The 16,265-nt window shown below is 36.6% G+C and overlaps 1 protein-coding gene and 1 long non-coding RNA gene across 3 annotated transcripts in view; both read left to right on the plus strand.

The window, feature by feature from the left end:
* The window catches only part of gtf2e2 (general transcription factor IIE, polypeptide 2, beta), a 49,621-nt gene extending 47,452 nt beyond the window's left edge, over nt 1-2,169 (plus strand). For both annotated transcript variants that reach the window (XM_034035560.3, XM_034035559.3), the window contains exon 8: nt 1,647-2,169. In XM_034035560.3, the coding sequence (XP_033891451.1) occupies nt 1,647-1,766 (120 nt within the window). In that variant the 3' untranslated portion in view covers nt 1,767-2,169. The remainder of the gene's footprint in view (nt 1-1,646) is intronic.
* A 5,297-nt stretch (nt 2,170-7,466) lies between these two features.
* Nucleotides 7,467-11,925, plus strand: LOC117420788 (uncharacterized). Its single transcript, XR_004547419.3, has 6 exons — nt 7,467-7,747; nt 7,863-7,911; nt 8,266-8,471; nt 10,327-10,463; nt 11,526-11,623; nt 11,870-11,925. It is a non-coding gene; the product is annotated as an uncharacterized LOC117420788 (long non-coding RNA).
* Nucleotides 11,926-16,265: the final 4,340 nt, after the last annotated feature.

The following is a 16,265-nucleotide window of genomic DNA, read 5'->3' on the forward strand; positions in this document are numbered from 1 at the left end:
GTCTGCAAACAACTCGCAAAATTCGGTTATGCAGTTCTTGTGAAAACCCATTTCTACACAATAACACGTTGTGCTACTACTATTATTAAGCAACACAACAAACAGCTTTAACCATGTGATATATAATTATAAGACATGTATGTAGTCTGGATTTTCCCCCTTTATCTGTTTTCTTTTATTACAGGTGTGTTTATAAATTAATATATATTACAACTCCCTTTGATGCAATACCAAGCATCGCCTTCAAAGCCGCCATTAATTGAAACAGCTTTCTAATGTGAAACAAATACTAACTAAATAACTCAAACATTATGAAGACACATTTGTCTTGTCAAAATTACAGACTTTAGCCAGCATTATTTATAAAATTATTTTAAAAAAAAAATCTACATGTAGCATTCACATAAATGCACATCTGTGTACTCTGTGCTCATTCTACTGCTTGTGTTCAACTGCTCAGGGAGAAACGTAATCTGGATGTCCCAGCCTTTTCGCTCCACATAAAAGAAACTCACTGCATTAAATATTCCTAACTCAGTTGGAATGACTACATTTTATTAAAAAAAAAAAATTAAAAAAAAAAAAATTAAAACCACAGTTTTAGTACTTTTCATTTTCAACAATATAAAATATGTGCCACAGTGTTGCCTGGAATAGAGGAATGTACCCATTATTTCCATACATTTTTGGCGAGGTTTAGCTATGGTAACAGAAGTTAATGTGAAACAAAAATAGGCTATATTTGTAGCTTGACTTGTGAACTGTACCGTAGTGTGAATGATCGACTTCCGCTCCATGTTATTATATGGGTTTAGTCAGCCAGGTTTAATATCTCACAAGACTATGCCAAAAGGAAATTCTGTTAACACTTGTGTAAAGTCTGTTCTTAACAGTGTCATATTTAACCAAAATGCTATAAACCCTATCAACCTGTGCGCCACCAATCCAGTTTCAGCCCACCAGAAGTGGTACGTAACATCCTGTACACTCTCCAGTCATTTCTAATTTTTCAAATTGCTTCCCACCCATCTCATCTTCATACTCCGGTGTTTTTATAAGTACATCAAGCGAAGTTGGCGAATAATAAGTTGCGTTGGAATTAGATAGATTAATTTGCTACACAAGGTAACGGTTGCGGGGACCAGCACTGGTATTTACATTTACTGGATCTGAGGACGACCCAAGCCCCAGTGCATTATTTGTCAGGAGGTTTTGTCAAAACTCTTAAACCTGCGAAATTGAGATGCCATTTATCTACAAAGCATTCCGAATGTGAAAAAAAAATAATCTAATTTTAAACAAAAGTAACAGGAACTTTGCCATCGGCAACTTTCAATGCGCAAAATGACAACATTCCTTGCTGACCTGGTAGTGAAGATTCAAGCCCAGGAATCTCATTAAGTTAGGTACGTTATTAAATAATTTACTTTCTACATGTACTTATACATATACACATAAAAACTAGTTTCAAAATGCTGTTGTGATAAAATGCGTGGCAAGTGGTCTGTGAGTAAAATCCAAACACCAAACACCATTGAAAGGTTGGGAACTACTGCAGTAGATTATTTCAGTCACTAGTAATGGTGTCCATTCAAGCCTGATTTGTCTGAACTGTGAAGATATCAACTACTTTTTTCCCCCCACAGATACCAATGCCAAAGAGGAAGAAGTCAGCTTCCCTGAAGAAGAGGAGATTCAAAACTCATAACGACCACTTGGCTGGAGTGCTGGAAGACTATTCTGAAGGAGTCCCTACCAAGAAGTGAGAGACTGGTCAGAGAAAGAAGACAGACAGTGGGAACAGAACCTCACAAGCCCCCAGTGTGGACTGGAATAGTGAATGGTCTTGACAGGAGGACTTTTTATTCCTTGGAACGGCTTTGTTCTTGAACAAAAACATATGTGCTGGCTTTTTTGTTAAACTGGATGAGAAACAACATGTAAGTGTGGATATTTGTGGAACTAGGAACTGACCTGAGGATCTGTAAATACTTTTGTTATTTTTTTTATTTTATTTTTTATTTTGTATCTTGCCAGTTACACATTATAAAAATAATGTTACAAAACATAACTTCGAACAGTGGGTGCTTATGGCATATACTTGTACTGTAATTTTACTGAAAATGATTTGTTATATTAAGAAGAATAAAAAGAAAAAAGTTGAAAGTACACTGACACATCCTTCACCTTGAACACTGCTGTGACATACAGTACATTTAAAGTTGTCAAAAAAAAATTGGCAGGCTACTTTCTGGAATGTCAGAATAATATTAACTCATTTTTTTTAGTGTTCACAGTAGCAGATGGCTAATCTATTAAAAATAAATAACAAAGTAAATGTGATACAGGAAACACACGCTCGTTAATACCAGCAACAGAGCGCTGCCCCTAGAGCGAGCTGTCAATGTCACCCAGCAACAAATCTCCACAATTCTCCAGTGTGCACCTGATAAAGAAAACCTACAGGACCCTCCACTCCCAGTGAAAATCAGGTAAATCCAAGAGAAACACACGTTTCAAACATCGAAACTACCTCGGCAACAGGCTCTCTGCATTTAATCTTCAGGCTGATTCCGAACTGCATTTACCATGGAGTCACTGTAAACATCTATAAATCTCCCATCCACAGACAAAGAGGCATTGTAATACACTCTGATTCTGACTGAAGGTAAGCCACTTCCACAAAAAGGTACACAGAAATGTTAGAAAACACAAAAACACCCTCAGAACAAACTAGTGAACATGAAAATGACAAAATATAAAAAATTATTTTAACACGCTCACTAACCTTTTTGGCAACCTTCTGGAAAAAAACTAATTGCCATGAAACTTGACCACAAAAAAACAAAATCGGCAAAGCACAGAAGAAAAATCCAGCTCCACAGCACCCGATTCCCTGAAAACCACAGGGAACTTGCTGTTTTAGTCACAAGTTTAAACTGTTCACTTTTGTTACAGTAATGTTAAAACTCCTAGTACAGACCAAACTTTAGAACTCCGGCAAGAAAAAAATTGCTGACCAGAGATTATAAAAAATATGGCGTGGGGTAGTGTGATCAATGAGAATTGAATGCGCACCCTCTGGGTGGGATGCTTGGATAAACCCTGAGGGCGTAGTATCCTACCCCTCGGTGTGCATTAAATTATAATATTACACACTACCTTATGCATTATTCTCTATATCTAATATACTTTTTATTGGGATAGATATTGTATTGGTGCTTGTCCACAACAACTGTACACATTATAAGCTACTAACAACCAAACGAGCAAGATGGGCTGAATGGCCTCCTCTCGTTTGTAAACTTTCTTATGTTCTTATGTTCTTATTATAAATATGCTTTGGATATGCTCCAGTTCAGTTCAGCTTGGTACAACTGATTCTCTGAACAAAAAAAACTAAATGAAGTTCTTAACTAAGTTCAGGAGGAGGGTCAGACACCAATCTCCGCATCACCAAATTGAATCATTCAATTTACACATTAGCTAATTAAGATTGTTAGCACTATAAATACCCTCTTCACTTACCTCTCAGTTGTGTTTCGATTTCATCGTAACCCACCACCTCCCCATCTCCACCTTTCTTAAAAACAATTTCTAGGTTTTGTCAATCTGGGTCTCTGCCTCGTCCAGTCGGCCAGGCAGCGAGCCCTCAAACCAAGTTAGGTTTGAATCCAAATTAATGTGTATATACAACATACTTCTCTATAAAATCGCATACTCCACATTTGCCAGAATAAATCTAAAACTAAAACATTTTGTGATTGGTGTTTGTCCCGAACTACTGAAAGCAATTTTAACCTTATTCTGAAACGACATTAATCCATTACATATCCTTGAAATACATAGGAATGCCCTTATAATGGTTTACAATTTATCTTTATTTGGAAAGCCTCTTGAAGTTAAAAGCATGATCAGTTACATTATAATCTTTTAATTAAAAATATTGTACATCCTTTTAACACTTAAATCATTTTCTACATGAAGATTTTTAATTTTGTGAAATATGATTGCCTGAGATACTGACAGCGTTATTGCAAGTTTAAATGTTAGTGATTTCATATTGTACTGTGTGTGTGTGTGTGTGTGTGTATATATATATATATATATATATATATATATATTATTTCAACAGGTAGGAAATTTAAGTACAGTTCAAAATTAATTAATATAATTGTAGTTTATAGCAACAGGAATATAGTTGAGGCATCTGTGTGTGTGTGTGTGTGTGTGTTTTCCTTATCTGAGAACCACTTAACCAGTTGTGATGAAACTTGCTAAGGACATTCTTTTAGATTTTATTAGACGTTATATAGATTATCAGAACTAGTAGGCATCTGGAGGTTTCTTGTCTGTCTGTTACATTTAGTGAAACATTTATTCAAAGTAAGGAAACTTGATGGCACACGCATGCATTTACATATTTTAACAACTGTGCCACTTGTAAACAACACATAATGTAATCAATGCAATGCCCAGGGTCAATTAACTTAAAGCACTGGACGGTTTAATCAAAGACAGAAGATGCAATTTCCATTGCTACCAACGGCCATGGGAAGAGCCAAATTTACCACACATTCTGCGACTTGCATAGTATTTACATTTTTTTTTATACCACCCAAGAGCTTGTGTCGGATCCTGATCATTCTAACCACTATTTCGTACACGACATAAATTAAGCTCCCAAAAGGGGACAGTGCTGCCAAAATTTCATTACCGATTTGGGATATACCTCTGTAGCCTGATTTTCCTGAGCATGTGTATCAAAGCTGCACGTATAGTCCCCTCTGCGTCAGGAACGGTCCCTGCCCCCAAGGAATCTAGTGTCATTTTCTCTTCAGCCTGTGAAGGAGTTTGCGTCTGTCACAGTTTTTTGTGAGAAGGCATATTTCTACTGCTCTCCCTTTCCTTCATGAAAATATTCACTCTTCTATAATTATACTTTCCGCGTGTTTTCTGCACCGTTAGCCCATGGTTCTGGTTACTTCACATAGCAGCCTTGTCCACCGCTCGAAGCTGCCAGGTTTCCCCACTTCTTGCCCGGGATCCTCTGGGTTAACTCCTCTGAGTCCGTGCTCATCCGCTCCTTGGTGCTGCGCTCCTATGGGAGCCTTTTTCTTACCCACTATACGTTTTTCCTTCTCTCTAGCGCTGACAAAAAAAGAGAAATATTCATATTACTGATATTAGGAAAGACAACTGAATTAATTTGTTCAATTTGTTAATTATTTAAATTAAAATTACCGGCAGTATTCACAGTAGACGTGAGATTCAAACACTCCACTTCTTTTAATGCATGACCATTCTGTGGTAAATTCCTCTCGATATTTCTCATAAGCCAACGTCGATCTTTTTGATAGAGGAGTGACATTTTTTTGTTGATTTGTGATTCCTATTCCGGGCCGGATCCGGCTGCATAGCGGCACAGTCGACTCGCAGTCGCAGCGGCAAGTAGCAGTTGGGCCAGTTCTGGCACGATGTCACTGACCATCGTATTTAGAAGGAGATAAAACTACAACACCGGCCCAGTGCTGGCCCAATGTCGGGAAAAATATTATTTTTTATATGTACATACATTTACTAGGATTAGCTAAAAATAAAAATCAATCATATTTTTGTGTTCAGTATGTGAACCTGTAGTAACAGTGAATATTAAAATAGTTTTATAATAATAAAACAATCAGATCTTTATCCCTTATAATTTCCTGTTATTGCATTAAGTGTTTATTTTATTATTTATTACTCAACACAATTTGCTGTTTTGTTACATTTGTGAAGTGTCTTATGGGCGCTGTATAAAAAATAAGAAATGAAGTAGAAAACTGACCTACATAAAAACAAATATATATATATACCAGTAGGAAATGTACGAGTGTTCGATTTAAAAAATATTCACGCGCACAAGCAGACTGAGCGAGTTTAAACCAAGAAACTGCTCGAGCTGAGTCACAGAAGTTGGAGACGGTTGAACGAAGGGAAGAAAACATTAGATAAATTGATAAATTTGACAAATAATTGTATATAAATAATAAATAATTGTATATAGTGAGAGTTAGTTATAGTTATTTATTTTTTTTACTTCATTTGAAGCAGCCCTTTTAACAAGGTAAGGTTATTTAATTTAATCGACTGTATAGCTAGGCTATATCATTTGAAAACTAAACGATAAGTGTAGCTATACATGCCAAGTACAAATATTTTATTATTATTATTATTTTTATTTATTTATTTATTTTTTTGTCAAGGTTGTCAGTGTAAGGGATTTTTCAACATCGACTTTATTATAAAAAAAACAAAAAACATACACGATAATGGTATACTTTTCTATCACATTTATCATTTGACCTATATTATGTTTACTATAAGATAAAATACCTGCATAAAAAAAGTTAGTTACCTTGAAAAAGATACTGCTATATGGTTCTCATGTTATTATGAAACTCAATACCCATCGGGGACGAGGCAGAATTAAGCCCCCCAAATATGGGAATAGTTTCCTAATGGTGGATAGAGATTTTACTTACCTGCCTATATTTATATATTTTTATAAATATTGCTTTTTTATTATTATTTTAATCAACATAATACATACCAAAAATTGTACATTTGGCAGAATTTTGTGTTTTGTGGTATCAGTTATATACGTATTTTCGAGGTTTTGAAAGGTCCCAGTGGTGTTGTGGCTCCCCATAAGCACCAACCCTAGTGTATGTGGCTAACAAATACCAGAACATAACCAAAACAGAGAACACTGACAAAAACAAACAGAGCACATAATAAACACTAAAAGAAAATATATTACGAATAAATAAATACATTGTTGTGGTTGTTTATTTATGTAGGATAAGTATTGCATGTAATTACAACAACGTTTTCAGTTCTTAGCAGCAGTTACCCAGCAAACAGGTAACATAACCGTAATGTTACTTGTAGGTTGTCTTTTGGTTAGGTTATTACAACAGAACGTTCTGCAAACCTTCGGCCAACGTTATTCACCTTGCCAACAGAAATGTGTTTCATTGTCATTATAATGTTGATTTGCAATTAATTAGAGTTGAATGTTGAAGAGTGGAAACGTAATCTTGGAGAAAAAAAGTCAGCAGATAATGTTCTTATAATGTTCCTGCAACATTACTAAAAACTGGTCTTGGATGCGAAAGGTTATTTTGAGTGACGTTTTTCAGTTAATACATAACATCAGCTTTTAGAAAACTGTGTGCTTTATAAATGCGGTGTATTTGTTGGATCGGCACAGCCGACAGTCACACGTCACAAAGCTGGATTGTACCATGATAGCGAACTCGGGAAAAGACGGTAACTTGGTTTATTATTTCAATACTGCTGGCCGTAGTCTACGCCAAAATAATACATCTGACAGCACTCTATCACCAACAGGCTTTCTTGCTGGGGTTTTCAGACAGTTGTATTCACTCAGCAATTTGACTGCACTGCCCCTGGCAGCTACAGTCCCCCCATATTTATCATTTTAAGCCAGCCCACCCGGCCAGCTAACCGTCTTTCGCGCTCTTTAGAGGCTATGACCCCCAGAAGAACACTGTAACCCAGCGCGACTATAACAATTTCAGGTCTAGGTCATCCGAGAGATCAGTTGTGAGGTCTGGCAGATCAGATACGCTAAGATCACCTTGCAGACCAGATGAAAGGTCAAGATCAATTCGCAGATGGGATGAGAGGACCCCTACAAGGTCAAGTTGCAGGTGAAGACCCGTGCCGTTCTCTCATTGCAGTATGTTTTCATTTTATTACCTTATTTTATTCAAACAATAGCATTTTGATTTTAACAACCAATCCATATTCTTGTTTATTTACTACTTTTACTGTCTCTTACGTTTCTGTAACAGCAAACCCTTCCATCTCTACAGAGAATGCCACCAGAAGACCTCCGACTGAGTAAGTTGATCATTCATCTTTCTATATTTAAAATCTTTGTTTAATTTAATTTCCAAATGCTCCAACTGTTTTCTGTAGTAATTGGTATTTTGTTTGGAACCAGAGATTTAAATTGTTTCTAGCAATTCTGTTGATTTTTGTACACCCAATTCTTCTTATAGCTCATATGATTGTTGCATGATCTTGCAGTTAATTATATGGTCTTTGCTTTAAAAAAAGTCTTGTTAGTTGTTTTGGTTAAATCAACAGATGCAATAAAATGTCTGCAAAAAGAAAGTTCATCACTGCAGAACATTACTGCATTGCATCTCTGAATTGTCATCACCTAATTGCTATAAATGTCTGTTCTAATAGATTTTCAGAGGAGTGTCCTCATGAAGCTTGACAGCATTCTTGAGAAGAAGCAGGAAGGCTTGGTCCTATTGCAGAGGGTGGTTTCTTCCCTTGGCAGCAGTGTGGAGGACATTGACGATGTGTTTCCTCGACCCTGGCAGACCATAGAAGAAATGGAAAATATGTGCACCCATCTCGATAAAGATGCTGACTTGAGGAAAAAAATGGTATGAAGTTTTCACTATTAGGACTAAACTTATATCAAGTGGGGATAATGATTGATTTTTGGTAGATTTAATGGTATGTGTAACATTGTACATAGTTGAAATCTGCAATATATATATATATATATATACACAGTGCCTTGCAAAAGTATTCAGACCCCTGACCAATTCTCTCATATTACTGAATTACAAATGGTACATTGAAATTTCGTTCTGTTTGATTTTTTATTTTAAAACACTGAAACTCAAAATCAATTATTGTAAGGTGACATTGGTTTTATGTTGGGAAATATTTTTAAGAAAAATAAAAAACTGAAATATCTTGCTTGCATAAGTATTCAACCCCTGTGCTGTGGAAGCTCCCAGTTTGCACCGATGAAAGAAATTGCCCTAACAAGGACACAATTACCTTACCATTGGCCTCCACCTGTGAACCATTAAAGTTGCTGTCACATTTTCTGGATAAAAACCCCACTGTTGAAGGATCATTGGTCAGGCTGTGAATCTGAAGGAAAATGAAGACCAAAGAGCATTCTACAGAAGTTAGAGACAAAGTAATACAAATGCATAGATTAGGGAAAGGGTGCAAAATAATATCCAAGTGTTTGGATATCCCAGTGAGCACAGTTGGATTAATGATCAGGAAGTGGAAGCTGCATCACACCACCCAGGCACTGCCAAGAAAAGGCCGTCCCTCAAAACTCAGCGCTCAAACAAGAAGGAGACTTGTGAGAGAAGCCACAGAGAGGCCAACAATCACTGTGAAGGAGCTACAGAGTTCAGTGGCTGGGAGTGGAGTAATGGTGCACCAGTCAACCATATCGAGAGCTCTGCATAACACTGGCCTGTATGGGAGGGTGGCAAGAAAGAAGCCGTTACTCAAAAAGTACCATCTGAAAGCACGTCTGGAGTTTGCCAGAAAGCATGAGTGACCCAGCTGCGATGTGGGAAAAGGTTTTGTGGTCACATGAGACCAAGATAGAGCTTTTTGGCCAAAACTCAAAACGTTATGTGTGGTGCAAACCTAACACTGCCCATGCCTCAAGACACACCATCCCTACAGTGAAGTATGGTGGTGGCAGCATCATGCTGTGGGGATGCGTCTTATCAGCAGGGACTGGGCATCTTGTTAAAATTGAAGGAAGAATGGATGGAGCAAAATACAGGGAAATACTGCAAGAGAACCTGCTTCAGTCCACTAAAAAACTGAAGCTTGGGGGGGAAATTCACCTTTCAGCAGGACCATGATCCCAAGCACAAGGCCAAAGCAACATTGGAGTGGCTCAAGAACAAAAAGGTGAATGTCCTACAGTGCCCAGTCAAAGTCCTGATCTCAATCCCATTGAGAATCTGTGGCACTATTTGAAAATTGCGGTCCACAAGCGTCGTCCAACCAAACTGAACAACCTGGAGCAAATCTGCCAGAGGATTGGTCCAAAATCTGTGTGCAAAGCTGGTACATACTTACCCCAAAAGACTTAAAGCTGTTATTGCAGTGAAAGGTGGCTCTACCAAATATTAATGTGTGGGGGTTGAATACTTATGCAAGCAAGATATTTCAGTTTTTTATTTTTCTTAAAAATATTTCCCAACATAAAACCAATGTCACCTTACAATAATTGATTTTGAGTTTCCGTGTTTTAAAATAAAATATCAAACAGAACGAAATTTCAGTGTACCATTTGTAATTCAGTAATATGAGAGAATTGGTCAGGGGTCTGAATACTTTTGCAAGGCACTGTATATATATATATATATATATATATATATATATATATATATATATAATGGCATTTTCTGCTACCATTATCTAAATAGTTTGTAACTACATCAGTTTTTAATATGGACTATTCCTTAGATCCTGTACCTGAGTTCCATTGGAGGGACTGACCTGGGAGACACAGTGCCGAAAATTATACACAAGCTGTTTACAAACAAGCTTATGTCGCGCTACAACATGAAGGCCAGAAATGGAAAGCTGAGGTTCCATTAAAGGTAACCAGTGATTCTAAATCTGATGCTAAACACCTCTGGGTTACGTAAACTGAGGCAGAAGCGATTTTAAGGGGAATTCCATTTATTCTCCCCTTTAAACACATCTTAACAGGAAAGATAACAATTAAACCACTGCAGACACCGTGGAAATGTGTTAATTGCAAGACTACATCCCCTGCTTTCCCAATCTACACGTTGTTTCAGTAGCAATGATGGTTCGGGGGAAAAAAAGTGTATTCTGACAATCAGAAACTTAACTCATCACAAGGAAGGCTGTCACCATTTCCCCTAAACGTGATTGATGCTAACTGGGCTGATTTGTGCACGGCTGTTCTGTGGCTGTAGGAACTGAATCTCCATATTTCAATATTGAGACAAAAATTGTTTATTCCACAGAATAAAATAATACATGTAAACGAATAGCAAATAAATGAACCTGTAACAATGTACTGTGGAGTTGCTGTCTGATTCAGACTGTTGGAAGACGCTTTTCTTCTCACCCATCATAGTATTGAAATAATGTTAGATTGAAAAACAAGGGGACAGGAATGTAATCTTGTGATTAACGCATTTCCACAGCTTCTGCGTTGTTTTAATTGTTATCTCTCGTGTTAAGAGGTGTTTACAGGCGAGAATAAACGGAAATCCCTTTAAATTCTCTTCTGCCTTCCCTTATGAGCTGCCTCTGATGGGTGGTGTAAACCAAGTTGTAGGGAAATTGATTACACAAGTGGTGGCCTTGGCATAATGGCTTCAAGCTGTTGTAACCTTTGTAAGGAGACTGATAATGTCTTAATTGTGGTAATCTAAGGATTTTTTTTGTATTGCTTAATGGTAAGTTATAGCAAAGCCAGTAAAGTGGTTGCAAAGTCTCACAGATGTGAAGCATGGCAATAGAGTGTATATTATTTTATTGTTTTGCATAATGTTTAGTGACAGGACACTTCATAAGCCAAAATAATACTAATTCACATAAATGTATTTTTTATATTATATATATATATATATATATATATATATATATATATATATATATATATATATAAATTATTTTTTTTGTAGAAACAACCAAATGGAACCACAAGGTGACCAGGACAGAGGTGGAGTTGAAAGTAGGAGAGACTCTGAAACTGGCACTACATCGACAGAAACAAAATCAGGTATGCAGCCATGACGCCTCCTTCACTTTCCTTCCATTTAGGTAACCAAGTAAGATATTATGCCATATTTGGTCAAATGGGCCATAATACATCATGGAATGGATTTAATAGGAACGAGCTGTTCTCTGTCAACAAGTGGATATGTACATCATGTACATTGAGAACTAATGTGTATCTGTATATTACTAAACAACTTAAGTGACTACAATTAAACTTGAATTAAATACATACTGTTTTTCCTTTTAGGAAAGGCTGAACAAGTCCAAGGAAAGGGCAGAAGATGAGGTGGCCATGGACTAATGATGAATTGATTTAAAATTATATATATATATATATATATATATATATATATATATATATATATATATATATATATATATAAATATATATATATATATAAAAAGATAATAAATAAAGAACATGTTGATGAAAATGAATAGTTGTTGCTTCTTTTATTTGCTCAAATTTATTGTTCACAAAGGTTCTCAGAAGGTTATTAGATAACGTTAGGAAGTAACGTTCTATGAACAAATAGAGAACTTTCCATATTAACGTTTTCTAACGTTTTCTAAGAACGGTAACGTTCTTGTAACATTCCGAGAACATAAAATTGTTTGCTGGGTAGTTACGATTCTTTTTTTTACGTATATGGCTAAAAGTAAATAATTTAAAAATGTAAAATACAATGTGTTTAGTTAAGCATAAGTTACTATATAAATGCTATTCAAATTTTTAAAGATGTATAATAAAATGACTACCTATAATTGTTGGTGACTTTAAAACATAGGTAGTGGTGTTCTTAAAACCTCAGCGCATCTTTTTTTAAATTATTTTTTAGGTTTCTGTTGTTTATTATGACATATCAAGTTGGATATATCTGCTTTTATTTCTTAATATTATTTTTAAGTTGTTCATTTCTCTTTAAGTGAGTCTCTACTAGTACATTTGCAGTAGTTTAATTTCATTTAATAGCTATAATATGGTTAGGGCTAATTCATTTATGCAACAGTATTTTTAAAAGTTAGCTGTGGACCAGTTCGAACCCCAGCTACCAGTGAAGGACTGCAATTTTAGGAATATAATTGTTAATTTTCCAAAACCGGGCCAAATGTGTATCGTATGGCTTCAAGTCGGTTGCCGCATTTGGGCAGTAAGTGGGCCAGTTGCACCATGCGTATGCCAGATTAGGGCCGAGAGTAGGCCAAATGTGCTTCATATGGCTCTAAGCCGCTTGCCGCATTTGGGCCAATACATACGGGCCAACATCGGCCCGAGGTGCAAAAAGACACCGGGCCAATACCGGCACCCGAACCTGGGCCAGTTTGGCAGCCGGAACTGGGCCAGTGTTGGGCCAAAATAGTTTGGTTGTCTGGGTAAGGCTGGGATTTTGTCACAGAAATTTGTACTAAAAATCACGGAGCAGTCACGGTAAATTTGTTTAAAATCACGGAGGAAGGTGTTTTTTTTAAATATAATATACAGTACCTAAATAAACATAAAATTAGTCCGGCTATATAAGTAAGAAAAAAGGAAAATTAATCTAAATATATTTATTTATTATGGTTTTCACAACATCGGGTTAAAGTTTTAATCCTGTAAATCAGTAAGCTTCGCAGCATATACAACTATAAACAAAGATGTTCGTTTTACATAACATTTGACCGGGCTGAAGTTAGTTACTTATTCCCAATTCAAGGCTGAAGTTAGTTACTTATTCACACAGTTGCGCACTGCATATTAGCTCACATTCTAAGGGGGGAATCACATCGATAGCCTGGTTGTGTCGCCTCAATAGGGTATTATTTTAAAGCTTGAACATTTATCTTAAAAATAAAGTAGATTGCAGAATGGCACAAGCAGGTATTCATAGGCTATGCCCCCTTATTAATAGTTGCCACTTTGTTGACTGCAATATCACACCCTAAAGGGTTAAATAATATCGATAGCCAGGTTATGTTTATTTCTTTCTTTCTTTATATTGAGCTTTGTATACAAAAGTATCGCAAAGCACTGTACAGTACATAGCAGAAAAAAGAACAAACCACAATACATTTGTATAGCATGTTACACAAACAGCTGCCACAGTCAGACCATTTAAATAACAGTTTCACATAATTATTATTATTTGTTTATTTAGCAGACGCCTTTATCCAAGGCGACTTACAGAGACTAGGGTGTGTGAACTATGCATCAGCTGCAGAGTCACTTACAACTACGTCTCACCCGAAAGACAGAGCACAAGGAGGTTAAGTGACTTGCTCAGGGTCACACAATGAGTCAGTCAGTGGCTGAGGTGGGATTTGAACCGGGGACCTCCTGGTTACAAGCCCTTTTTTTAACCACTGAACCACACAGCCTCGACCACATAATAATACAAAAGCAGAAATTTTAAAGTTACATTAAAACCCACTAAGATAAGAGCCATTTTATAAAAGTGCGTTTTTAGTCTTGACTTGAATATTATAACGGCCCCAGCTTCCCTGACAAACGAAGGCAGAGCATTCCATAATTTAGGAGCTCTAAAAGAAAAAAGCCGTACCTCCCGTGTTGCTTTTGTTGACCCTAGGAATAACCAGCAGCCCTGCATCCTGTGATCTCAGAGTGCAGTTTGGAAGATACATGGTCAGTAACTCCTGCAAATAACTCGGTACTAATCCATTCAGTGCCTTGTAAGTTAACAGCAAAATCTTAAAAATCAATTCTATACTGCACAGAGAGCCAGTGTAAAGAGGCCAAAACAGGGGTAATATGTTCACTTTTCCTGGTCTTAGTCAGAATTCTAGCAGAAATATACTGGTTGTTGTTGTTGTTGTTGTTGTTGTTGTTGTTGTTGTTGTTGTTGTTGTTGTTGTTGTTGTTGTTGTTGTTGTTGTTGTTGTTGTTGTTGTTGTTGTTGTTGTTGTTGTTGTTGTTGTTGTTGTTGTTGTTGTTGTTGTTGTTGTTGTTATTATTATTATTAATTTATTTATTTATTTCTTAGCAGACGCCCTTATCAAGTGCGACTTACAATCGTAAGCAAATACATTTCAAGTATCACAGTACAAGTAATAATACAATTAGAGCAAGATAAATACAATGACTTTGGTTCAAGCAAGTACAAGTGTGACAAAATACAATTCAATAATACAGCAGATAACAGTGTCAGTGATAGTTACATCAGGATATGATTAAATACAAAATACTACAGATTAAACACTTGGCAGATTACAGTACTAGAAGTACAGGATTAAATGCAGTAAAATAAGCATTCTGCCTCGTGATAGCCATCTCACCTCTGTATGCATGAGCAAGGAATGGTGCTCTGTGTCCACTTCCTCACAAAGTGCAGCAAAACATCTAGACTTTGTTGCTCTGGATTTAATTAAATTAAGGAGTGTTACCGCTGTGTTCAGAACACTGTGAAGACCTGGTTCAATATCTTTCGCAGCAAGTGCCTCTTGGTGTAAAAAGCAATGTGTCCAAATAGCACGAGGTGCAACGGCTTTTATTTTTTACACAACACCAGAATGCTTTCCGATCATTGCCGCGGCACATGAGTACAGACCCCAATGCAATTAGTCCAGCTGGTTTCTGCTGAAGTCATAAAATCATCTAACAGTTTGAAAATATCGTCTGACTTTGTTTGTTGTCTTGAGCTCCTTGGCAAAACTAAATCTTCCTTTATTCCCTTATTCCCTTATTCCCTTATTCCCTTATTCCACATATACCGAATATGTAGCACACAGCAGCCAATCAATGCACAGCAAAACTATGTCTTCTGACATAAAAGCTTTTTATCCGTGGTAGTCGTGGATTTCATTACAGCTTTATACCAAGCAGTTCCTTAGCTTTTCGCTCAAAAAATGAATGTTGTTTGTTTTTATCTCAATATTTCAACTCAATCACTGGGAACACCGTATTCAAGAGGAAACCATTTGTTGTGTGGTTTTGTTGCATTGTGGGACATGGAGTCCTGAAGAAAAAAACATCTTGTTTTTACTTAAAAAACTTGAATGGAGAGGACTACACTTCAAATTATAAATTGAAACATTTTAACCAAGCTGTGAAAGCTATATAATTCTTCCTTGCAAGACTCTTCTAACATCACTTTTTTTTTTTTTTTAATAAATTTAGTCATTGCCAATTATTTTTATTATTTTCTCCCCAATTTGGAAATGGCCAATTATTTTTAGGCTCAGCTCACCTCTACCACCCCTGCGGTGACTTCCTTCGAAGCGTGTGCCGTCAGCTGACCGCTTTTTTTCACACTGCGGACTCACAATGCAGCCACCCAAGAGCTACAGCGTTGGAGGACAACGCAGCTCTCGGGCAGTTTACAGGCAAGCCCGCAGGCACCCGGCCAGACTACAGGGGTCACTGGTGCGTGGTGAGCTGAGGACATCCTGGCCGACCTAACCCTCCCTCCCCCCGGGCGGCGCTCGGCCAATTTCTTCACTTTTAAGGATGGGTAACTAAACAATTTATGAATTTCCTGTTTAAATTGAGTATGAAGTAATATTAACCTATGTTGAATTAATACATGATAGAATTAGTAATGCATTATTAAATGTTGAATATATTTAGAATCTTAATTACAACTGAATATGTGGTTAATTTTTCTTAAACATACTTAGTATAATACTTTATTATACGTCGAAAACTA

This window comes from Acipenser ruthenus, chromosome 1, assembly GCF_902713425.1.
Source record: "Acipenser ruthenus chromosome 1, fAciRut3.2 maternal haplotype, whole genome shotgun sequence".
Classification (NCBI taxonomy): Eukaryota; Metazoa; Chordata; class Actinopteri; order Acipenseriformes; family Acipenseridae; genus Acipenser; species Acipenser ruthenus.